The following is a 26,999-nucleotide window of genomic DNA, read 5'->3' on the forward strand; positions in this document are numbered from 1 at the left end:
AAGTGTCTAACTTAAAATTATGTTTATCATTTTCTATAAAATGGTATTTTGTATAGTATTCTTTGCTAATGTATTACATATTACAAAAAAATAATATGTTTCTTTTCAGGTCAAAATGAATGCTCAAGATGGCGGCGACGTGGCCGCCAGCACACCAGTCACTAACGCAACACCTGACGCTGGCCCCCTCATTCCGGTCCCCGTGGCCCCCCGCAAGCCGCCGCGGAGAGGCCCTAAGGTTCCACAAGAGAGGCCCAAGAGGGCGCTCTTCTGTCTCACCCTCAAAAATCCACTCCGAAAGCTCTGCATTAACATCGTTGAATGGAAGTATCCTTTAAAAATTACAAGAATATTATTGTCTCTCACGATAAATAGTTTAATTTATAGCCTTTCCTTTATAAGAAGTTAGAAAATATATGACTTGTTTGCTAGAGATAATAAAATAAATATTCAAAGTCAGAATAATGATGTAATAAACGAGACAACATGAAACGTATACATTTAAAATGTTCGCGGCTTCCACACGTAAACATTATTACTCTAAAATCCAATCGTTACTGATAAATGTATTAAAAAATGTATGCTACGTCCACGCGGAGTACCTGCAGCACAAGCAGTGACCTATATTACTTTAAAAACCAATACCTCTGGCAGCGAGCCAACTAAAACAAGCTATATTCACTTGTTTACTCAAATCAAACTTCCGTTGTGACATCTGTTTCAATAAACACATCTACATTAGATAACCTGAGTAAGAAATCAATTTATTAAAAATGATATTACAATAGAATTAAAGTGTGTTTAATTCGTCGCATTATTCTCTAATACTTGATCTAAAAAGAAATTATTTAAGGGCACTCAATCACATATACACGTGATGTTAAAAAATAAGAAAAAAAAATTGGTTTTATTAAGGTTTAGAATTTTTGCAATAAATGTGAACGTGGATTTAGTGGAGCATTGACTTGTTAAACATTGGACGAGCGTGATTTTAATTGAAATGAAACGAAGTTTTTTGTATACAACGAGTTTTATTATTTTATATCTATACAACCTCGACGTTTTCGTTCCTTTACAGCTACCGTGATCACGGACATGATATAAAAGTATCCGTCTATACTCTAACATGTAAATATAAAATTATAAAAAACAGGATAGTAACCGGTGAACTTAGTTTCGTCACGTAAAAATTCGCTGTTTTTTAGTTATTAGCTTGTATTTTTTACACAAAAAGACCCATGGGGAACTTATTAATCCCGGATGGTTGTTGAACATGAAATTGGAATCAAGTTATAGCTAATATAATTTGTTCAGTCTTGGTTCTTTCACGGAATAACTATTTTGACTTTTGTCGAATGTCAACATAAAATCAATTTTATTTACTCAAACTTCGTCATACCTCAATATCTTTTAAGACACAAATAGTTAGTGATTGTAATTTTCAAACTCTTTTCATGCAGTAAACAGCCTATTGTTACTTTTAACAACTCTATAGATTGCAAAAGAAAGATTGAATTCATCCGTAGCTTCGATTGCTTATTTAATAGTTAAACGAACAAAGGCCAACCATTCACTGACTTATACAAAGATACACGACGACCTCGAATGGTATTAATTTCAATGGAGAACAAATAAACGCATTACAAATGAATAAGATTCTTCAGATAGAATAATAAATATAAAAATTATCAAAAGAATGTTAAACTCACCATCTCAAAGTTGATCCGCAAAGGCACGACGCCCTTTCAAAAATAAACAAATAAAAGCGAAGTATGTAAAAATGGCGCGAAGCCAAAATACCGCGTGTATGAATGAGTACTACAAACATATACGAATTACCCTTCAGGAAACAATGAAATATTTTTGGAAAGCGGAAATAATCTAAATAGCAAACATTTTTTGTTTAGCAAAACATTTTATAAAAGTCCAAGCTGTGGTTGAAAACTTATTTAAAAACACGACTTCATTGAAATATTTTATAGATAAACAAGACTTACAACAAGTTAAACATATTATACGCCTATCAGGGATACCTTTTAATGTAGTAAACAGGAAAATTATTTAACCTCAATTTTGATATAAACATCAATGTTCCAAAACTCCCTAATTTTTTCTTTACATCATCATAATATCAAAAAGCTATTAGGCATATTAAATTTCACGTACAACTATTTCAACATTAGCTCAACATATTTTTTTTGACCCTAGAATGATGTAGATTTTATCGTATTACATTCGATTAGATGTTAACAAAAATATATTTATTTAGCTCACAAACATACCTCGCGATGTTTTATGACACGTAATAAATCCCTACTAACATATAAATACAGATGAAAATCAAACTAAATTGTTTATTAATGATTCAGATAAACACGCTCTTGTTTCTTAATTGTTAGTTTTGGCTCGAGCTTCCGTTAGTCACGCTGAAATGATTTTTAGGAATATATGACTATTTATGTGATTCATCATTATTCCTAGATTTATGGAGGTGAATGATCTGTTCGTAAACTTATTCATTATCTTTTCAAATTTGGTTAGGTAGAGAGAGGGGCTTGGACGGTGGAGGTGAGCGTTTAACGCGCGTTGGATAGGGGCCCCTTAAACCTACACCTGGGTCGTAAGTCCCAGGCACTGTTGAAGCTCCTCTCCTCTCCTCTCGTGAATCCATTGAATGATTAAAGGTTTCGTCTCTTTACTCTTTAAATTAGTTACATCGTTCAAATGGGGTAATCATCATCGAACACCGCTGATTTGCCATCCATCCATTCCCTTTCTAAAGTCAAACAATGCTCTTCTCGATGGCCGTCTTTGCTATAATTAAGGTAATCAAGCGTTGCTATAATAAGAATAAAGTCCTCCCGGGTGGCATTAGTATAAGGATTTTAATATTGTGTCAATATTAAGTTCTGTCTGTAAATGGTAGTCTAAGTAATTGCTTCTCCAATTAAATATCCATTATATTTGAATTAAATCTATATTTAAAAAGGCCTTCACCGCCCATAGAACTTGACTAGTTAATAGCATATTTCTTGTGTGTATTTTTATTAAGTTTTAAATTTATAATAATAGATAAATTTCCTCAACTCTACGTCTCAATAAAGACCATTCGAATGGATGATTCTGACTACTATATTCGCTAATTGCATCGCCCTCGCCGTGTACACTCCCTACCCCGCCAGCGACTCCAACTACACGAACTGGGTTCTGGTGAGTTTATCTTAGCTGTAATAAAACTCTGAAACCGCTTAGCCGATTGTGGCAGAATTCTCGTTAATAGATAGCAAATCTTATAAGGAGTTATTAAGTTTAGCTACTTAACAAACAGTCTTCCATACGGAGAAAGTCGCAAGAACAGCAAGTTTTTATATAAATACAAAATTATTATGTTTAGTTTAAAGAGCATTACAACGTTTTTTTTTTTATTATGTTCGCAGGAGAAAATAGAATACATTTTCCTAGTGATCTTCACTGGAGAGTGTGTTATGAAGATAATCGCGTACGGTTTCGTCATGCACCCGGGGTCCTACCTGCGGAACGGCTGGAACCTGTTGGATTTTACCATCGTTGTTATCGGGTGAGAAAAAATATTACATACAAACGCCACAACGTACGCTATCGCCGATTTATATAAATGATTATTAGCAAATTAAAACTTCGATATACGACAGATCAGTACTATCTTTGTCGCTTTTGTTACATTAACCACTAGTTGTCAAAAGCTATACTCAGTTATCAGTAACACAATTCTTATGATGTATATTCATATTATTTTCCAGTATGGTCAGCACAGTTCTTTCGAGTATCTTTAAAGACGCGTTTGACGTCAAAGCGCTGAGAGCCTTCCGCGTACTGCGACCTCTGAGGCTCGTCTCAGGAGTTCCCAGTGAGTGGAAACTATTTATTTTTATATAGCACCAGAAACAAAGATATAGAAGATCTATTATTTGAAATAAAACTAATATTTTCTGATTTACTACGCGATTTTTTTTTGTTTTAACTACATGACCGCTTCGGACGTTTCGGTTACTTTGCAGCAACCGAGATTCTTATCGCGTCTGCCCGTGATCTCGGTTAACAAGTTGCAAAAACCGAAACGTCGGGAACATGTAGTTAAAATAAATAAAATCGCGTAATAAATCCGAAAATACTAGTTTAATTTCAATGAACGCTAGCGAATAACTTAGATCTCATTAGATCTACCATTCGCTTACAACTAGGATATAAATTATAACGCCCGTTAGACAACACAGATCGAGGTCACCACCCAGATCAGATTAAAGAGTTAATATTGATCCCTTCCGACTAATTAATTTAACGACTAAGTAATATTGATTCATGAAAATGGTTATTTTACTGGTGTATCTTTAAATAAATTACTAGAGGAATGAATTTTCACTGGAACGTTAGCACTCGCTACACGGTTATCGAAATTTCCGCTCCACTATAATATTGCACAAAACAAATTAATATCGTTAACAAATAGTGAATGTTCACAAAGCTAGAAAGAAAAAACAAACCTTTTTAAGTAATATATATATATTGTAAGCAAGTCACAGTTAGTGATGGCATCAATCGCTATTACCGTTGCGAAAATCGATAATCCGTTTATCCTGTTATTGAGTCATTTAAAATTAATATAAGTCTGCAATATGATTTATTATATTTTACCGATTTTAGATCTTAATTTATTGAACATCGATTTAGTGAAAGTAAAGATCCCATCATGAAGGCATTAAAATCATTTCTGAATGTTATATCTAAAGCTTAGTTGTACTTTTGCTCCTGTTGTCAGTTAGTTTATATTAATTCGTAATTAAGTTATTTATTTAAAGCATGTCACTTCTTCCAGGTTTACAGATCGTGTTGAACTCGATCCTGAAAGCGATGGTTCCCTTACTGCACATCGCGTTGCTGGTCATCTTCGTCATCATCATATACGCCATCATCGGCCTCGAGCTGTTCTCCGGCAAAATGCACAAATCCTGCTACAATAAGAGAACAAGTATTCATATATTTTTTGTCCAGTATTCATTTCTGTTACTGAATCAAGGAATAAAGAAAGAGTATGCAATTTATTACATTAAATTGACTCGTTAAACATAAAACTATTCAGTGATCCACTTACAAATGGTAACGCAATTTAAATACAGGGAAACCATGTATACAATACATGTTTTAATTCTCCAACTAGAAATACACCAATCTCAGTAACTTCATTTATTTATTAGTAATATTGGTATTTTTAAACTTTATTAGGACCCTCGCAACAGGGTATTTCTAAAATAGGGCACTGGTGATAAATTACACATAGAAAAAGATCACTGTGACAACTTTGCGTGTACCAATATAAAACGCACATTATTGACAATGATATATATAGGATTTTTATTCAGTCTCCAGAAGATAAGCCTCACCAAAAAAAAAATATTATCCAAAATGTTATGTAGTTTTATGCAAAAAAAAAACCTTCAATATTTTTTCCTATCAAGGGCTTTCACCCAATTAAGTCTAAAAAACTTTAAACATGTTTTCATTTATCTTTAGACGAAATAATGGAAAACCCTCACCCTTGCGACGTGGACAACGGGTTCAACTGTTCCTCCATCGGCGAGGAGATGGAGTGTCGAGATGGCTGGATAGGACCTAACTTCGGCATCACCAACTTTGACAACTTCGGCCTCTCCATGCTCACCGTCTTCCAGTGCATCACACTAGAAGGCTGGACTGATGTCATGTATAATGTACGTTTAGGCTTCACTGTAACGAATAATCTTTGCTAACAAAGTATACGAAATCTCAGCGTAAATTAATAAAATTCAAAATGCGTTGGTGTGTGATAGTAACAAAATACTCGAATATCTTAATTTTTGTTTTATCTCTTTTTGCGTGTTTTCCACAGATCCAAGATGCGATGGGCAACAGTTGGGAATGGATATACTTTGTGTCGATGGTAATTCTCGGAGCCTTCTTCGTCATGAATCTTATCCTCGGTGTGTTGTCCGGGTTAGTATACTTCGGTCGCGAATCCCTTGATCGACATCTACATTTAACTTAATTTGAAGCAATATTTTCCGTTAATTGCTACGATTTCATTTTCCAGAGAGTTTTCTAAAGAGAGAGAGAAAGCGAAGAACAGAGGCGACTTCCAGAAGTTGAGGGAAAAACAGCAGTTGGAAGAAGATTTGAAAGGTTACCTGGACTGGATCACACAAGCGGAGTACCTCGAGCCTCTCGGAGATAGAGAGACGGAACAAAGAGACTATGGAATTGGAATTGGTGATTATTGTACTTACGTATAAAGATACATTTTGATAATTTTCGACATAGGTCCTGTAGGCGATCCACGTAACTGAGTCCTCGCTTTGCCAAACTCCTTGTTAGGTGCCGGCAGATGAAGATTCAGTCACGTGATTTGATGACAGCGGACCAATCAAACAACTACAACTACAATGTTACAAACTAAACAATACTTTAATGTTTATAACGCTTCTACCTATTTGACTTGAATTTGCGTTTCAAATAAGTTCAAGTTTAAAATATTTATCCTTTTATAAAAATAAATATCTTAAATTATTTAAAACATTCTAAGTATTAAAAAAAACAGCCCAAAAATATATCTCTGGAACATATATTATCATCCCTCTGATATAATAATTAATTCTATTAAGATGTGAACTATTTGGGTCAAACACAAACCGAGCACGACTCCACGGATCATCTCGGAATCGAAGCGATCGAGCCGCAGAAGACGGCCAGGGGGAAAATGTGGAAGAAAGATTTCGATAAGGTAACGGATTTTACAAATTACCTTTAATGTGTTAATTTGGATAACAATGGGAAACTAATTAATGATTGAATACTAATTTGAGAGATATTTAAGTATAAGGTATGTTTGTATGTTTGTTTGTTTGATCATTTGCTATAATATATAACTAAGAGCTTACTGTCCCCCATTTTATACAACATCCCCGATTCTGTATCTATTTAAATAAATGTATCCCCGGATTGCGTTCTCATTAACTAAAGCCTATGTTATAAATGCCTCTCACGTCACGACTCCCTCGACTCTTGAGGAACACTAACACTTTTATTTCTATTAATGCTTTAACATTGCTAGTTAATAGAGAAATAAATTTAAATATTCATGTAGTATTACTTATTGAAAGCGTAAAACATGGCCAGGCATTAATATTTTATAAAAAATTAAGGTGAATCGTCGTATGAAGCGCGCGTGTCGCAGGGCAGTGAAATCTCAGACCTTTTATTGGCTCATCATCGTGCTGGTGTTTCTGAATACAGTAGTCCTCGCCAGCGAACACTATCAGTGAGTATGGAGTATAATATTCACCAAAAAAAAATAAAATATGAAGTAATGACAATTATGATTTCTTAGTGCACTCATTTAAATGAAACTTATTTTTTCGATAACTACAAGTTTTTTTATTATTTTATATCTACATAATCACGACGTTTCGTTTAACTTACAGCAACCGTGATCACGGACAGACTAGATAGAAAAAATATTATAGTTCATAAAATAATGTAAAACGCGTAGTATATCATCCAAAAACTTCATTTACATTTACATGAAGTAATTCACGTACTAGACTAAGACATTTCTAAAGATTATCATGTTCGAGGACATGAATTGTTTGGAAATTTATTAGGATTTTTCTAGGAAAAGGTACAATATTTTTTTAAATAAAATGAAACCTTTTATTGATATTTTCAGCCAACCAACTTGGCTGGATCATTTTCAAGAGTACGGCAACGCGATGTTCGTAGCTCTCTTCACGTTGGAGATGTTGGTCAAAATGTACAGCTTGGGATTGCAGGTAAATAACATATACATATATATATGTATCCAATATTATTTTATACTTTATATTTCTAAGGCCCCAAGTTGTATAATATAACACAAAAATCTTTTTTTAGCCCATTCCCTTATAATTAAATTGTAACTAGCCAGAATATGCATAATTTTGCAGATCATAAGCGAAAACTTTCCATTCATTGGACCTTAAAAAATATACACTGTTCTTATGTACATGTATTTAAAGAGCATTTTCGTTTAACACGTCCAGGGCTACTTCGTGTCTCTGTTCAATCGATTCGATTGCTTCGTTGTGGTCGGCTCCATCAGCGAGATGGTTCTCACCAAGACGGAAGTGATGCCGCCGCTGGGAGTGTCCGTGCTGCGCTGCGTTCGACTGCTCAGGGTATTCAAGGTCACCAAGTGAGTCAGTTCTGCAAGACATCATTTAAAGTTCCGGCAACTTGGGATACATAATTCTTTATTATTCTTTTCAAAGAATTTTTCCAAACACTTCTATAATGATACTTAGTGAAACAAATATTTGTTTTAATAGTATATATTATTCTAAGAAACCACGTACTAAGAAAATCCTGTATTTTTCTCCAGCGATGTATATACCTGTTCATAAAAAATACATTTGATTTCAGCAATAAGAACAATCAATAAGAAAGAAATTTAATTCTGGACTATGAAAAAATTTTCTTCCCAAATTTTTATACAAAATCTTGTTGCTAATGTAAAGAAACTTTTAACAAAAAACTTTAAGAAAGATAAGTCAAGTTACCTTTTTGATTTACCCGTTACAATAACACCAACCGCTTCCAAGGTACTGGCGCTCGCTGTCAAACCTGGTGGCGTCTCTGTTAAACTCGATCCAGTCAATCGCTTCGCTGCTGCTCCTGCTGTTCCTCTTCATCATGATCTTTGCTCTCCTCGGGATGCAGGTATTGCAAACACTAATTTAATACTTATCAGATACACATAGAATGAAGAAATCGGAATGATCTGTTTATAATATATACTATGTAACGTCTTTCGAAGACTTTGCTAAACTAAATACACCTGATGAATTCTTATATTCCGTATATTTATAACTTTAACAATTGATACATAACATACAAAATTAAACTCTTCCCCCCTTTTAATCTGTCAATCCCAGGTGTTCGGTGGCAAGTTCAACTATGACCCCGTCGAAGAGAAGGACCGGCACAACTTTGATTGTTTTTGGCAAGCGCTGCTCACAGTCTTCCAAGTATGAACAATAATTACATCTCTTGAATAATCTAGCTCGCCCTTTAAAGAAAATGAAATATTATTTATTCCGATTCAATAATTATAAACTACCTTATAAAATATGATGACTTGTTAACTTGTCGAAAACGCCCAACCATAGCTAAATGTAGGAATTGCATTATGAATACCTGAATTTAGATCCTCACGGGTGAAGACTGGAACGCGGTGATGTATGAAGGCATCAAAGCGTACGGCGGCGTTGGAACGTTTGGAATCCTTGCCTGCATCTACTTCATTATACTCTTCATCTGCGGTAACTGTATCCTTTTCGTAAAAGAAAAAAATAGATATTAAGTTAAAATATACAGTAAAATAATTTATGTGATAAAGCTTTGTAAAAAAAGTTACTTAGACCGTGTGCGTAACCTTAGTAAAATATTTCTACTTTGACTTTGTAACATTATTATAAGTTAATATTTAACTTATTCTTGATAATAAATAATCAATATAAATGATTATTATGAGATCAGTTTTCATAATGTCATTTTCTATTGATATTATTCTGTTATATACTTATAAACTATTCTTTGGAAAGCCTATTGTTTAAAACTGTGACAAACTTCCTTAAACGTAGAACAGATATTCTGCTAAATGTTTTCTTGGCCATTGCCGTCGATAATCTGGCAGATGCTGAATCATTAACCAACATCGAAAAGGAGGAAGGTGTAAGTATTATTATTTAATTAAAGGAAATCAGCTGTCATCAAAACCTTGCAGATAGCCAAATAAAAAGTATTTTCCCTCAGCAAGCAACGGAAGATCAGCAAGGAGTGGAAGGCCCTGAAGGAGAAGAAGTTGAAGGAGCACTCGCAGACACAGACGACGAGTACATACACGATGAAGATGCCTACACGACGGATAAGTATGTCCGACTGATAATACCAGTCCTGACAAATTTCTCTATACTAAACATATCTACTGACCTCACAGTTCTGAAAGAGATTACGAAGAAACAGGTTCAGAAGGCGAACATCAGGAGGATCCAGAAGGAGAAGTAGAAGAAGGTGCAGAAGACAACGGAGAAGGAATCGAAGAAAATCAAGACAGAGACGATTTGGATAATCTTCAGACAAACCACACAGGTAAACGATGCAATATCTTAAATAAAATATTTTATTGGTAAAAAAGAAATATAAACGAAGTTTGGAGTCTCTAAAAGTGTTAAATTAACGACAAGAAACTTGGAAGACAAATATCAAGGACTAAAATCACAAAAAATTGTCGACAAAAATGAAATACTCTAAAATTAATAAATAGCTGTCCCGAATGGACTAAAAGCATTTTTTGATGATCGATACATAAAAACCCTGTTCAAATTGAACCTCGGCCTTCGAGTCAATCGAAGGCCTGTTGGGTGAGGTCCCCGGTGAGTGTGTGAGAGTGGTCCGCAGCGCGCGGTCCCCGCCTGCGCCGCGCGCCGACCTCGTCGTCCGCCCGGCCTCGCCGCCTGTCCGCCGTGGACCTCGGCGTCGGACCCAAACCCATCCCCGAAGCCTCCTCCTTCTTCGTCTTTTCACCCACCAACAGGTCAGCGGCGAGTCACGCTCACCCGCTATTGTCGCCGGTTTTATTTTATGTTTGACGATTGATTTCTCTCTATCGCTTCACGTATATAGGGTTCGGCATGCTAGGAGTGGTATACGCGTAGGTAGCTCATAGTTTTTTCTATCTCACGAAGATGGCGAGTGCGAGGAGGAGGGGACGCTCGTTACCGCTAGACCGCGGCGCATCTCTGAACTGAATATGCCAAATCAGACGCCGCCGATACCGAACGCTAGTAGTTTCTTCATATTCTCACCGACAAACAGGTGATTGGTTCGGTACCCATGTCTCATTGTACGAACATTGGCAACGTTATCTCAATTCTTGATTGGCCATATCCTTACTTTGCATTTACTTTTCTCTACGTTTTTGTTTTGATGTTTCCTGTATTCAATGTGCAAAGTTCAGTCAGTTTATTTTAAACTTCATACTTATTTATTATCAAAATTCTCCGCAATGAGATCCTAGGGTACCTAAAAACATTCAAGTTCCGATGTTAGAGATTCGGTTTTGTTTTCGTAGTAAATATCCCAGTTAGAGCATGTATAGATTTTATTGTGAAATTATAAAATGTGTTAGAAATCCGTCCTAGCCGATAGCCCCGTCATAGATTATAGAAATGCCCTGCCCGAAGATCACGTTAGATGCATGTTCTTAGAATTTAGAAGCTTCAGCATGGTTGGTAATTTAATTTGAAATATTGTTTTTTTCCTTAGATGTTCGATTCATGCATGACACCTTAGCTTGTCGTTGTTAGTGGAACTAAATGTATAATTCATGTTGTCAAAACATAGCCTAATAAAAAGTGTGCTTCATTTTTCCTTGCTTAAAAAAGTAAGCAGACAAGCAAGCTAAATACTTTACCATGTAACAAAATACAAATTAGAAATGGTTTTACATGTGATTATTCCCTTAAATATCATAAATAAAAAATATTTAATATACGTTTCCATAATAGGATTTAAAAATTACCTACCTAATTAATTTGCATCGATAAGTAATGAATCATTAAAAAGAATGTGAATGAAAGTGAACCAAATCGTAACAATAATAAGAAGTACAAAATAACGTAATAACTAGGTTTCGAGTGTTCTGCTACAAAATGTCTTCATCATCAACGTTCGGAAACATCATCCTGGTGTGTATCATGCTGTCGTCTGCTATGTTAGCAGCAGAGGATCCGTTAGACGCTGTGCAGAAAGGCTTTAGGAATTGGGTAAGATATAGTTAACATTTACGCGGAAGCTGAGCAGGAGAATATCAAAATTAAATAATTTTAAATCATTAAATACCTCGCAGCTTCTCAGTCAGTTCGACATGTTCTTCACGGGGATCTTCACGTTGGAGCTGTTCCTGAAGCTGGTGACATACGGCCTGGTACTTCATCGTGGCGCCTTTCTCCGTTCAGCATTTAATGTGTTGGACATGCTAGTCGTCTGTGTGTCACTCATCTCCATGAGCTTTAAGTAAGACAATATATACATCAGATAACTTTTCAGAGATTGGGTTAATGTTCTTTGCAGTATATTTATCTATTGGGTAAACAAATTTACTTGTTATTCTATAGCTATATGATATTTCAGGTCTGGAAGTATATCAGTTGTGAAAATATTGCGAGTGTTCAGGGTGCTGAGGCCACTAAGAGCCATCAACAGGGCAAAGGGCCTTAAGGTCAGACATAATTTCAATTAAATAATACAATATTATTTAAAATCAATGAAATCCCATTCAATAGATTAGAATAAATACAAATTATGATATATGAAATACTGAAGGCGTGTAATGTAATAGTTTCTCCTGATTATAGCACGTTGTTCAATGCGTGATCGTTGCTATCAAAACGATCGGAAACATTTTGTTGGTAACGTCCTTGCTTCAATTCATGTTCGCGGTCATGGGAGTTCAAATGTTCAAGGTAGGGGGCACTTCGCCTTGAGACACTTCTTCTGTATATCACGTGTGTACACAATGCGTTCGACCAACAATTTACTCTGTTACACCTTTGGGTAATATCTTATTAAATGATTTATCTATGTATTTATAAATACTCTTCTTCACTCATTTCTCATGATTTTATTTTTCTTTATTCTTGTGGGCTTTTGATTTCTGCGCTTTCTTCCGCCTGATTATCTTTTACGCTTACTTTTTTGTCTATTCTGAATAAACTTAAGATGTAAAGTGGGCATATTTAATTTTAAACTTTTAAATTTCACTGGAGATCAAAAAAGATTTTTCTAATAAAATTATATAAAATATATTTCTTTGTTACAAATAGAATGGAAAATATTTCCGATTGGAAAATTGGTGAAGGCACCAAAAAACATTAATTGGCATGAGACTAAAACCTTCTAGACTATACTTTCATATTAGTATCTACTAACGCATGAATATCCATTGAACCCAAAGGTGTAGTATACATTGAATCATTAGAAAATTAACCCCGGTTACATAATATAACCATCCCCCTACCTTGGCGTTTCTTCAAATCCTTGGACGGCATCTAACAGAGAAATGTACATAACGTATGTAGAATCGTCCCCCCGATCGTTGTTTTTGTAAGCCCGGTTAATTAAAAGATCTGCTTTGTCCCTATGTCCCGATGCTGCCTGGTCACTGGATTCTGGACTATCCTTCCCTGGTAACGTATACGCCACTAACTTGCACTCTGTCCTCCACACCGTAGTATGTAGTGAAATGTGTGATAGTAGCCATTAAGACTATAGGAAATATAATGTTAGTTACGTATCTATTACAATTTATGTTCGCTGTCGTCGGTGTACAGTTATTTAAGGTGAGACAAAAAATTTGCAGTTATTATTTTCAATATATAAAAATATATCAAAAACCGAAATAGTTTTCATATTCGCATATCATATATATAAATGTTTGCTGTAATATAAAGAAATTGCTGTCTATCATGAGAAATGGGTCGCATTTGTGACGCAAAGAGATTAAAATGACGAAATTTATTATAGGGTTTTATTTAATCACCTGAGTTTTGTTTCAGGGTAAATTTTTTAGATGTAATGATATTTCAAAAATGACTAAAGCTGAGTGTCAGTAAGTAGCCGAAATATAAATAAGTTTCTTTGCAATAAAAACTAAAAGAGGTTTTTGTGAAATCGGTTTATTTTTTCAGAGGGACGTATTTAGTGTTCGAAAACAGAAATTATGTAGTTAGGGATAGAGAATGGAAGAGAAATGATTTTCATTTTGATAATGTGATGAAAGGGATGCTTACTCTCTTCACTGTGTCTACTTTTGAAGGATGGCCAGGGTAAGAATTTAGGTGGTTGTTAATTTGCAGATTTCTTCCAACTTTGTATGAGAATTGTCTTTTGTTTTCAGGTTATTGTATGTGTCTATAGACTCGAATGCCGAGGACCGTGGTCCTATAACTAACTTCCGTCCAATTGTTGCAGCCTACTACATAATTTATATTATTATTATTGCCTTCTTTATGGTTGGTGCACATACAAAAATTAATTGAAGTCTTACTTCAAATTGAATGCACTAGCAAACTTTTAATTCCAGGTTAATATATTCGTGGGTTTCGTCATAGTGACATTCCAGAACGAGGGTGAGCAGGAATACAAGAACTGTGAACTTGATAAGAATCAGAGGAATTGTATAGAGTTCGCTTTGAAAGCCAAACCAATAAGAAGGTAAAGCTATTTGAAGATCTTACAAATGTATGAAAAGATACAAATCTACAGATAACAATATCTGTAGAAGACCAATTTAACATTTTTCCTCATCCTTGGGCTAATTTTGCCATCCCAGGTACATCCCAAAACACCGCATTCAATACAAAGTGTGGTGGTTCGTGACGTCACAGCCGTTCGAGTACGCGATCTTCGTCCTCATCATGATCAACACCATCACGCTGGCGATGAAGTACCACGATCAGTCCCCGGAGTACAGTCGGGCTTTGGATATGTTGAACATGATATTCACCGCGGTTTTCGCTCTAGAGTTTATATTCAAACTAGCGGCCTTTAGGTTTAAGGTCAGTTTAATATATATTGCTTTAAATATTACGTTAGACACATGTAAATTAAAAAAAATGTGCGTGGAGTCAATCCACGAGGAAGAAGTGAAACTTCGTAATGTGGAAATGAAAATAGGATGAGCTATAAATAATTTTTTTGTGAACTTATATTGTTTCTTTAAGACAAAAATTATAAACATTGCTTACAATTCACAATCGACCCAACCATTTACTCTCGCTCCGTCTCTTTCTATCCCCATCCCCAGGACCGTTGAACGTTTAACGCAACCTTGTTGAAAGTCGCATTAGAAGTTTCACTTTAAAAATATTATACTTTATTCATAGCATACGATTGTACTACTATAATTATACTATATCTTCATGAATCATTCCTACTTTTATTATGATAATTCTATATCATCAATCTAGAACTATTTCGGGGACGCGTGGAACACTTTCGACTTTATCATCGTCTTGGGCAGTATCATCGACATCGTTGTCTCGCAAGTAAACGAACTCAAGAACCAGGTAACGTTAGCAATTATGTATGCTAAATAATTTTAAAACCACCTTCACTAAGTAGCTGTTGAAATTATCTTCTTTGAAAAAAAAAAACTACTTCTGACTAAGAAATATCATAGCAGCAAGCGTATTTAGAGTAGTTAAGTAGGTAGATAATATATGTATTTAACAAATATGATAAACGTTGTAAAATAAATCCAAAGAAGATAATTTTAACACAAATCAGTGTAGTTACTGTCCCGAGCATGGACATAGATGTTGTTATAACAGACGTCTGTCTCTAGCTACGTGTAGATAATACAGACGATAACTATTTATTTCAGGGAAGTGGCGTGCAAAGAGCGCATGTCGTCAAGGTAAGCGCACGCTTTAGATATACGTCACAAAATGACATTTACATCATCAGATATTTTTGAAAATAGAAAAATATAATAGATCAATTAAATTAATATCTTCTGAAATCTATCTGCTATCGAAAAAAGTCTTGAATTATAATGTTATAATTACTCGATGTTACTAATAACTCAGCTTTAGTTGTTGCCAAGCATTAATATGTTAGGGTTAGCTTTAAATGTTATTTGCATCTGGGACAGTAACAAGTTGAACTACATGAGAGAGTCTCTTAGATCTATAGACGGCACGTAAGCACAACAGCGTATCAAAACTTTAGCTCTACATAGACGACTGTTATACATTTTTAGATTCCCAACGGGAGAGTAGGACTGTAAATACACGTTTACATATTTCGCACTAATTAGATTTTTTTTTTTTCGTTTTACTCTAAAATTGGAACAATATTAACTATTATCAACCATAACACTTGTCAGTTACTTTTTATTTCGCATAATACTCTTAAGCACTACCTTATACTATATGGTAGAAATATTAAAGTATAAATTTTTATTACAAAAATGAATATAGACAAGTATATATCTATATACAAAGACAGATAAATGTTTCTTATATTATTGCATATGTAAAAAAATAAATGAAATATTTTGTCTAATTACTTGTAGAGTTGATTTACCTTATAAAATATTTTAATGACGTTTGGCTGAAACCAAATAATGTTATAAAAAATATGAGTTATTTGAAATTTTTCTCGAAAAATTAAGTGTATTTTCATGTTCGAAAATTCATAATGTCTTATGTTTTTAGATTGCCTTCAAATATCGCGACAGAAAACATTACCAACTTATTTACAAAATTGATAATAATTTTTATGTGAATGTCTGTATGATAATAAATCCAACATATTTCCAGGAAAGCTCCATCCCATCCATCAACTTCTTCCGTTTGTTTCGTGTCATGAGACTTGTGAAGCTACTCTCCAGAGGCGAGGGCATACGAACACTTTTATGGACTTTTATCAAGTCTTTTCAAGCACTTCCCTATGTAGCCTTGCTCATCTTGATGCTATTTTTCATTTACGCCGTCGTTGGGATGCAGGTAATTAAAAATTTTTGTTAATTTGTGTAATAGATATACATATTATTTATTAATATGCAACATTTTTTATTTTAGGTTTTTGGTAAAATAGCAATAGACGATGAAACGCCCATCACCAGAAACAATCATTTTCAAACATTTCCGCAAGCTATACTCGTGCTCTTCCGGTCTGCTACCGGTAGGTTTACTCTGGTGTTGAGATTTTCAGGATATTATTCACTGTTTAATAATAAACACTTGGGGTTGACTTTAGCCGACATACAGACAGACTCGGAGTGAAAGGAAACTTATTTTTCTGTTTATCGCAGGTGAGGCTTGGCAGGATATAATGATGGGCGTGTCTCCGGATCCAGATGTACGATGTGACGAGAATTATAAAGAAGAAGAAGGCGAAGACGAGGGCGGTGGTTCCTGCGGCTCAGTGCTAGCCTTCCCATACTTTATCTCATTCTATGTTCTTTGTTCCTTCCTTGTAAGTAACTTTTTATCATTCCCTATCTCTTGCCAACTCCGTTCTCTTCTTCCTTGGCTACAATACCATCGTTATAATCTCTTCTCATCCTCAGTAAGTCTCTTTTCATCTCATCACATGAAAAATACAAGTCTTTTTTATTTACAGATTATTAATTTATTTGTTGCTGTCATTATGGATAATTTTGACTATTTGACCAGAGATTGGTCAATTTTGGGACCACACCACTTAGATGAATTTATAAGGTAATTAAAATATATTTTCTATAACACAAATAAAATTCAATTGATGTAGCACATTCAATATAATTTCAGATTATGGAGTGAATATGATCCTGACGCCAAGGGACGTATAAAACACTTAGATGTAGTTACGTTACTAAGAAAAATAAGCCCACCATTAGGTAAGATATTATTCTGGTTTAAACATAAGATTTTAAAAACTTTAAACTTTTGACAAAACGTAATAAAACTCCAACTAGTATCATGTAATCTTTAAAAATGCCTTGAAAACATAATTTAGTGTTATAATTATTTAATCGAGCTATTGTAACTGAAGTTTTGATTGTTTTCCAAACAAGGCTTCGGCAAGTTATGTCCTCACCGCGTCGCGTGTAAGCGTCTCGTGTCAATGAACATGCCACTCAACTCGGACGGCACCGTCCTGTTCAATGCGACTCTGTTCGCCGTCGTCCGGACCTCGCTCAAGATCAAAACTGACGGTTAGTTCCTATCGACTTCATCAATTCATTTACATTGATGATATTCTTTCCTATCATTATGTTTTTAATTAGTTTCTTGCATTTGACCACCTATCCAGTAAATATTTCGACAATTCTGAAATGATGTTTTCGGTCCAGGTAATATCGACGACTGCAACACAGAGCTTCGAGCCGTCATCAAGAAGATCTGGAAAAGAACTTCTCCAAAACTTTTAGACCAGGTGGTACCTCCACCCGGAGATCCTAACGAAATCACCGTAGGGAAGTTTTATGCTACTTTCCTTATTCAAGATTACTTCAGACGGTAAGCCTGATGTCACAATAAATAGATTAATTTTGGTGACTAAATTGTATAATAAAATATATTTATGTTTTAAATCTAATAGTTATTTGTAGAACATAAATAATATATTAAATTAATTTATTGACAAAGTAGGAAAGTTAAAAGGTAGCTATTAACGAAATCATTTTACGTTAAAGTATTAAATAATCTAAAAACATTGCAATACAAAAGATTTCTATCGGCACAAATAAAGCATCTTCTTTGCAGCTAAAAAAACAAAAATGGCTCGGAGAATTAAACGAGGCAAATTGGAATTTATGAGAAACTTAGATTTTATGTTGTGTGAAACCTCTTGTTTGTTTCAATTCGTTTCGGTCCAACATTGACATTTTATTTTTGTTCCATAGGAATCACGCGTAAGTAACGCATCTCAGGAAACGTATGTTGTTTAGGAGAAAGAATGTTCCCTTTAGTGTTTTTATCTTGCAACGCTCAAAAATAGAAAACTATCGATAGTTTAATAAACAAACAAAGCGACGCTATTGCAAACATCTGATATTTTAGCTGTTTTCGGTTGAACCCCGCATGGACCTCAGAGATTATAAGATAACCATGAAAAATCAACGTTTTTATATATTTGCAAAAAATCCACACCACAATCTAATCATACTCCCACATCTACTTGGCATGCTTGTAAAATATTATTGACAAACAAACAGACGCCATTTTTAATTGTGTTTCCCACATGTTTTAAATGTTGTGTTTTTTTTGTGATATATTTTTATATACGTAACTATAGAGATAGAACAATTCATAAGGGAGATGCTCAATCAGAAATACCGCACACTACATGTACAGTTTACTGTCATAGGACTCCATAAAGACAAATATAGATAATCAAGTTCATTCAAGTTCAAACGTAGTGATCAATTGCTTAGATTAAATATTGTGCTAAAAATATAACGAGCTTATCTTACAACTTTAGATTAAAAGCAATATTAGTCTAGCAAAAAAAATAGAGGCACAAGCTTAAAAAAATTCAAGCATTGAATGTAAATATGGCATTAAATTCCGGACTTGTGACTTAAAGTAACATAAGGTTGTCACAGTTTTTCTCACAAGTACGGACGGTCATCCACAATCAATTCACTTTAACCCGTTAAAATAAAGGTTCAAAAAGCGCAAGGAACAAGAGTTACGGCAGAACGACGAACAGACACATCAGATGACGCTACAAGCTGGGTTAAGAACTCTACATGAAGCAGGGCCGGAGTTGAAGCGAGCCATCTCTGGGAACCTCGACGACATCGTTCCTGAGAGCGACGTGCCTATGCACAGGGTAATTTGAAATAAAATCTACTAAAAAATCTTTTGCTACGCATAAACTATTATACACATAAAATGCTAAGAAAATAATAAAATAATTATGTAATAAACGCGCTTAAAAACTTTTTTAATTACTGTTATGTTGTTGTGAAGACATTGCTTGCAAAAACGCAATTGCAATAGTATTAGAAAATGTTAGTTTTCGACCTTCTATTCAAGCATCATTGTTTTTTAAATGATATGAACAGACGACATACTTATACGAAGGTTTTTAATCAACAATTTACTTTTCCTTCAGAGAAATCATTCACTTTTCGGAGGAGTGTGGTCAAGCATACGCAGGCACGGACCAAACAGACATTTTCACAGACATCGAAAACACGGGGATTCACCTCAAGGTTTAAATAATTTTACAATATTATATTTTCAATAGATCTTGATATTTAATAAGTGAACTTAATTAATTTTCTGTCTCACTCTTGTTAACAGAAAATGTTGGAAACCATTTAAGTTCCATGATGCAGCGCGAGTATGGAGTGGGACCATTACCCTTAGCACCTAATCTGTATGTACAGAACCCATTAGTATACTTTCCACACAGCGCACGCAACTATACAAAATTAAATGTGTTATAATTCTACACAGAGCCAACGGCCAGCCTAAGGAACAAATACCGCTTAGACCATTAATATTCAACGGGGAATCAGAGAAAATATACCAAGTTCTAGAGTGAGTATTACAGTTATATATTTCTCAAAACCAGCGATTTAGATGTATTAAATCAATAATAAATACATTATCCATGTCTTAGTAAATGACACTATCGCTTATTACATTGCAGAGCAACAACAAATGATCTAAAGAACGCTATTTACAAAGGTAGCTAAATTACAATTGCAAGTTGTGACAGAGTGGTTTTCCTTTCCTTAGAATAGATAATACTAACAATAATCGTGTGATGCTAACGTTAACTCTATCTATGCACGCGGCTCTCGGAATAGCAATCAAAAGTCTAACTACCCAGAGATGCTCGGTCAGATCGGTCTGGCATTCGGCTGCGTCAACTATTTATCGACCCCAGAAACTTCCGGTGCAAAGTCAACTTCCCCAGTATCCCGGCAAAAGATCCATCCGGAGGCGTCCGAGAAACTATCCATACCGCGGAAAGCGTCACCTGACAAAACTCCATCACCGGGAGAGACGATAGTGCCGAAGATATCCTCCATACCGACGCGTACGGTGGCGCCAGCAGAGTCCCGGGCGATGACGCTGTACGGCTATAACGCGGCGGCGCGGCTTCCGTTCGCGTTCTCGCACGCCCGCGAACGCCGCAGCCTGCGAGCTCCTCCGCGACCAGCACCCGCAGGTCGGATGGTCCGCAGCGCGTCGTCCGGCGCCGCCCCCTCGCCAGCACTCCCCTCTCCGCGCCCAGCGCCCACGCGACCTCACGCGCTTGTAGATACGCCTGAGCCAGGTCTGCACATAGGAAGTTTCCTTCTAAATCTTAATGGAATTAATAATAAATATTTTTATTAATCTTTAATATAAATTAAAACGACATATGAAGGAACCTTCTTTACATCATGCACTCATTGATCTTCAGCTCTCCAGGTGGTATAAAAAGAAAAGAAAATAAAAGATATAACTATGATGGTATTGTCACTTGCACAATGACGCAATCCTATGATTAAGATCACAAACCTGCATACATTTTTATCGCTAGGAATATTAACACTCCATCAACTGTTTTATAATTTTGTTTAATTCTAACAATATAAGTTTTAAATCCAACTACATTTAAGTCACAAATATACACAACACAATTTAGAAATATACAAAAAAGCAAGGAGTAAAGGCATGAAAATTCACATATCATTGGAACGGCTGAATAGTTTCGCATTAGACTAGTAATACTAACACAACTTTAGAAGCTTTTAGATAACACTAAAGAAAATGAGATAACAAATGCTTACTTAATAACTGCACGATGTTTGTATGAGAAATAATAAAAGATCATGAGAGTTCATTAGTGATTAGTTGTTGAGTGACAGTAGAGATAGCCATCGCTTGAAACGAGAGACAAATAATGACAAGGCTAGCTTGATTAGGCTCTCAAATTAGAAAATGTACTTAAAGTCGTTATTAAAATAAATTTATTCACATTAAATAGCTTTAGACGAAGCTTCAAGTTTACTACATGTTTTAGATAACCCCTTATCAACAACAAACCATATATTTTCAAAAAAAAATGTTTTTGCCCAAATGTGCCATTATATATAAGGATCTGATCTGTGTACAAAACTAATACAAAATCACAAACAGGGAGCGATAATTCAAGTCGGGGCGTGGTTTCTCTTCCTGGCAGTCCTCGGAATAGCTCCTCAGTACCAGTAGTTGGTTCAGCGGAAAGTCTCGTTACGAGGGTTGGTATTATTTTTGGATATCCACTTCCACTTGATAATAACCTCAAGCTAGGTTAACAGTCGAGAATTAAACATATTAACATTTTAAATGAATTCATTACGACAGGTGCTCGCTGAACAAGGCTTGGGAGAATATTGTGACCCAGAATTCGTGAGGAACACGTCACGAGAAATGCAGGAGGCACTCGACATGACCCAAGAACAAATGGATAGGTAATATTAGTTAAGCAACTGAAATCCACAATTGGACAAATTCGATCATCGCATTTATTTTTTCAGAGCGGCACATCAATTAATGGTTCAAGAAAAGAACTTAAAACAAGTTCAAAACCAACAAACCCAAGTGGTAGGTATATTATAATTTCATTGAGGTTAATTTTACCACCGTTTCTATTGGTATTTAATGACACAGAAACTGACATGGATATTCCTTCCCAAGGATATGAAGCAAAATTAATAAAAAAAGTCCAACGGTGTTGAAATGAAACCTGCAGCACTGTAGCGTTTATTTTGCTCAAGATCCAGGGAAAGTATAATGCATGTAGGATAACTTTTGGGATGTTGTAGGGCGAGATTCTAGCCCGACAGTACCACCCCCACCACCAGCCAGCCGCGCCTCCACCCGGAAAGCGGTTATAGCACCGACACAAAATGGCGTCCAAGACGGCGCCGACAAACGTCACTCGCACCATAGGAGGAAACGGAAACGCAAGCCAGTGCTTGTCTAGACACTTAAAGTCTTTGATTCTTAATTTTACAGTTTGATAATGCTCAATTATTTCCAGATACTTTCGTATCTTAGAGCCTTTTGGCGATCGAATGGCGACTTCAACGGGCGGAACAACACTAGGCACTACAAAAAATTATAAATTTCTTAAACCCGTGACTAGCACGGACCAAAGTGAGATTTGTAGTTCTGTAGGTATTTAACGGATTATTGTAGATTAATAACTTACATTAGTATGGAATTGTAAAACTTTTGATGCGATTATACAGTATTCGTCGTTTTCCTACAAGAAAATTTAATGCATGGAAAAAATGAAAGAATTTTTTTTTTGGGATCATAGTTTAAAATTTTCCAAGTTTGAGAGAGAGATGATCATGTAAAATGTCATAAGTACTACATTACGGCGTGGCGAGAATCTTTCTCAATGAAAGCTTTTATACGCACAATAGATAAAGGATGGCATAATTAATATACTTTGCTACAATTGTAATACTTTAAAATTATATTTGAAGAAAAAAAATGTAACTAGAAATTTCTTAAATGTTTGTTCGAGCTTTAAGCAATGTTTTTGTGATGTAACTTACATATGGTATGCGACCTTGATTGATTTCAGTATTAATTATCATTAAGTGATTAGATGATAAGTAGATAATGTCTCTGTCGATGGACCATGATCTTAGTGTTTTTCAATTTCTTTTTCGGCCGTTAACCAGACTGACCTGTTAGCATTTGTGATAGTAGAACCCTAATTATTACTCGTGATTTTTCTAACTTTTTAAAACAACACAAATTTTGCATTTACACAATTAAATTTAATAATATACCACAATTACATCAGCGACAATACCACACTTAAAGACTTGACGAACTTTATACTAAGATATTTCATTCAGTAGATCGGAATATTCACACCATAGAAATCAGGGATTGAAATTTTATTGATAAACAAATATTCTATGGATTACAATATTTTCACGAAGTTTGCCTTACGTCATCTCCAAACATTGTCACATTAACGCAAATTACAAATTATTGTAATAAATATCGTTGGAATTCAAATCTCACGTCAGGTATCGCCATTTCAAAGTAAAATGATAATTAACGTTCTATAAAAGACAACTGGCAACACCATCACACCCGTAATAGCATTTATAATGAAATATTTTCTTGTCTTCCGTTTCGAACAGCACTTAAGAAATTCATTAAACTTTATAAACACTTGAAAATATTCTAAATTTTAAATAATAGTTAATAGTTAAATATAAATAATATTAGTATATCTATGTAAATTGTAACTTGAAAAAATTCATACAAGTTTTTAAATTTTCGTTCCTCAATTAAAATATCTCTATACAGATTTCTCCAAAAGTATTCAAACCCTTTACCTTAAAATATAATGGAAATTGATTAACTTAGCTTAAGGATTCCCTAGTAAGTGTCCTTTTATTCTTGGTGTATTTAAAATAAATATTTGTATTACCTTACCCGTTTGACGAACCACATTCCTCTAGATTTAAGAAAATTAAAATCAATTAACTGTGGTGGTAAAGTTTGATATTAGCCGGACACAAAATAAAAATCTCAACATTGTGAAAGACAATTTCTATATTTATGCGTTATATATCATTTGTCCTTATATGGGTTTTATGGTTAACAAAAAATGGCATAGTCTTAGATGAAGCCGTAAATTTGATGAACAATCGGAATAATTATCATTACAACTACTTTTCTATATACAAATTGTTGTATCTTAAACTTTGAGATTTTAATTTAATTATATCTTCTCTAGTATTGTAAAAGTTTCTGAGTATGGTGGTGTAGACTGTAGTGATACTTTGGTTTTAAAAAATTATTGCTTGTTACAACTTTAACAGTAAAAATGATTATGCTCATTCTTTGTTCTATAAAATCCATAGAATCAGAAACTGTTTTATGAATTTTATTAGTTGTGAACCAAACATATAACTTTGTTTTTTTTTTTTTTTACAATTAAAACTAACTCATTTCGTTAATAATGAGTTTAATTATTTGTTTCTAAACGATCATTTATTTTCTATTATTTCTGTATAATCTGTGTTTAAAAATATGTATTTCCAAATAGAATACCGAGTGCCAACTCTATTGTTTTTCTTTTTTGTCTTCGGAGTTTAAGACACGAACACTCTTTTAAAAATGCACAAGTTTTGAATTTTATAGAATACAAACTGTTAAGTTTTCAATATTTATTCTTTGTTATTATAAAATAGACGATTATAACTGTTTTTGAAATAATTATTTACTTGAATTTTGCGATTTTAATATTTGACATCAACTTTCATACCTAACAAATCTATTTAACAATATTGTACATATTTAAATATAATCTTTATTTAAAAAAGCAAAAAAAAATACAAATATGCAATTATTATCTGTTTCACAAAATTTATGACGTAATCATTTGGTCCCAAGACGAATTTTGAAAAAATGTAAATAATGTACAAAAATAAGGCATGTATTTTAACGTTTGTCGACATTTAAATATTTCTTTTTTTTTCTAGCTTGAGGCTAGATGTAATGGGACTTTTGAATGTAATTATGTAAATAAAAATACCTATAATTAAAAGATATATTTATTCCGTCAGTCATTATCTATATCTATTGTTTTAAAAACATTGTAAAATTGTTTTCATATAAATAAAAACGTAAAAAAATATTGCGTGTTATTTTATGATTTTCATTATAAAAATAAAGATTTTTATTGAATATGAACACACGGTTTAAGATAATACAAGTTTATGAACCCACATCGGCACATTTGGACGAGGAAATGGAAAGTGTGTATGAAGACATAACTAAAGCCTTTCTCAACACCATCAAGGCTCACTTCAGCTTCAGAATCATGCATGGGCACTCACGACTTTGGAGCCAGAAACCATACGGCTCAAATGCTCGTCAGATTACTCGAAAGAGAAAGGGCTATTCTTAAGAACACATTTTTCCAGAAAAAGTCCCAAAGAAAGTGGACTTGGCGAAGCTCAAATGGTCATCAGCCCATATAGGGTATATCTCGTCTCGTCTCGCCACTTCTCCAAGGAACTGTCAAACATAAGTCTTGTGGAAATCGAGCAGGTCCTCGAGCAACTTAAAAATGGAAAATCTCCAGGTGGGGATGGGACTACTGTTGAGCTCTTGAAGGCCAGTGGATAGCCTGTACCTACTTCGGGAGCTTTGTAGAATCTTTAAATCAACCTCCTAAGGCATTTAGCAGGACCATTGTCGTCCTGTTCCATCAAAAACGGGATAGGACATCGCTCTAAAACTATCGGACTATCTTGCCCCTGAGCCATGTTATAAGTTGTTTCCGAGGAACATCACAAGTCGCCTCCTGCGAAGACTTGACGCCTTTAACCTTGGGAGCAGGCCAGGTTTCATGAGGGATACCGGCACGACCACATCCACACAATACAGCAAATTGTACAGAAGACGTACGAGTACAATCAGCGCCTATACTTTGTGTATGTGTAGTACGAGAAAGCCTTTGACTCTATCGAAACCTGGGCTGTTCTGGGCAGCTTGCGGCGATTCCAGGTCGACGATCGCTATATGGAAGTATTGCCAAGTCTTAATAACGAAATCACAATGTGAGTCCATATTCAGGGCGATCTAGAAAGACCAATCCAGTTGCATCGGGGGGATTGGCAAGGAATTATTATATCCCGCAAAATTGTTCACCAATGCATTGGAGGACGTCTTCAATACGCCAGACTGGCGTGGACTGGGCATAAACACACACACCTCTGATTCGCTGACGATATAGTCATCAAGGCCAAGTCACCGCAAGAGCTGCAAAGGATTCTGAACAGTCTAGTTAAGTCCTCGCGACGCATTGGTCTGAGTATGGATCTTAAAAAAAACCAAAGTCATGTTCAACAAACATGTCACACCAGAGCCAATCAATGTCTATGGCAAAACTCACAAATTTGTCCACGAATACATTTATCTAGGGCAACTTGTACAACCAAACAGAAGACTTCGAGAGGGAAGCTGATAGGAAGTTTCAGCCGGGCTGAGCATCATTCAGAAAGCTTCGTCAGTTCTTCTCGTCGCCCATACCTCAAAATCTAAAACAAAGTTTTTCAACCAGAGCGTCCTGCCTGTACTAACATACGTTGCCGAAACGTGGACACTGAGTGATCTACAAGCTACAAGACGCTCAGCGAGCCAGGGAACGTGCTATACTCGGAGTGCCATTGGCGGACAGTATTCGCAATGAAATCATCCACAAACGGACCAAAGTTACCGACGTCGCTCTCTGGGCTTGCAATCTAAAGTTGCAGTGGGCTGGAAACATCTGTCGCAGAACTAATAACCACTGGAGTAAGCGTGTTCTTCAGTGGAGACCGCGTATCGGCAGACGAAGCGTGGGATGCTCCCCGCCACATGGAGCCACGA

At 35.1% G+C, this 26,999-nt stretch overlaps 1 protein-coding gene across 10 annotated transcripts in view; it reads left to right on the forward strand.

The window, feature by feature from the left end:
• LOC116776027 (voltage-dependent calcium channel type D subunit alpha-1) overlaps positions 1-25,260 on the forward strand; it is a 67,832-nt gene extending 42,572 nt beyond the window's left edge. For 2 of the 10 annotated variants that reach the window (XM_061524442.1, XM_061524441.1), the window contains exons 3-44: positions 110-327; positions 3,105-3,210; positions 3,438-3,577; positions 3,780-3,886; positions 4,853-5,005; positions 5,548-5,744; positions 5,903-6,006; positions 6,104-6,279; positions 6,672-6,790; positions 7,212-7,327; positions 7,736-7,838; positions 8,088-8,239; positions 8,646-8,763; positions 8,979-9,071; positions 9,251-9,371; positions 9,692-9,777; positions 9,859-9,974; positions 10,043-10,194; positions 10,504-10,639; positions 11,735-11,870; positions 11,954-12,120; positions 12,238-12,325; positions 12,462-12,569; positions 13,662-13,714; positions 13,794-13,931; positions 14,003-14,117; positions 14,189-14,319; positions 14,438-14,663; positions 15,075-15,173; positions 15,491-15,523; positions 16,431-16,616; positions 16,692-16,794; positions 16,925-17,088; positions 17,236-17,333; positions 17,403-17,491; positions 17,669-17,809; positions 17,948-18,113; positions 19,263-19,431; positions 19,717-19,816; positions 19,908-19,983; positions 20,064-20,147; positions 20,420-21,727. In XM_061524442.1, coding sequence (XP_061380426.1) covers positions 116-327; positions 3,105-3,210; positions 3,438-3,577; positions 3,780-3,886; positions 4,853-5,005; positions 5,548-5,744; positions 5,903-6,006; positions 6,104-6,279; positions 6,672-6,790; positions 7,212-7,327; positions 7,736-7,838; positions 8,088-8,239; positions 8,646-8,763; positions 8,979-9,071; positions 9,251-9,371; positions 9,692-9,777; positions 9,859-9,974; positions 10,043-10,194; positions 10,504-10,639; positions 11,735-11,870; positions 11,954-12,120; positions 12,238-12,325; positions 12,462-12,569; positions 13,662-13,714; positions 13,794-13,931; positions 14,003-14,117; positions 14,189-14,319; positions 14,438-14,663; positions 15,075-15,173; positions 15,491-15,523; positions 16,431-16,616; positions 16,692-16,794; positions 16,925-17,088; positions 17,236-17,333; positions 17,403-17,491; positions 17,669-17,809; positions 17,948-18,113; positions 19,263-19,431; positions 19,717-19,816; positions 19,908-19,983; positions 20,064-20,147; positions 20,420-20,954 — 5,712 coding nt within the window. In that variant the 5' untranslated portion in view covers positions 110-115 and the 3' untranslated portion in view covers positions 20,955-21,727. The other 8 variants (XM_061524448.1, XM_061524445.1, XM_061524446.1 and 5 more) reach the window with 8 other exon arrangements.
• Positions 25,261-26,999: the final 1,739 nt, after the last annotated feature.

Source organism: Danaus plexippus, chromosome 24 (genome assembly GCF_018135715.1).
Source record: "Danaus plexippus chromosome 24, MEX_DaPlex, whole genome shotgun sequence".
Lineage (NCBI taxonomy): Eukaryota > Metazoa > Arthropoda > Insecta > Lepidoptera > Nymphalidae > Danaus > Danaus plexippus.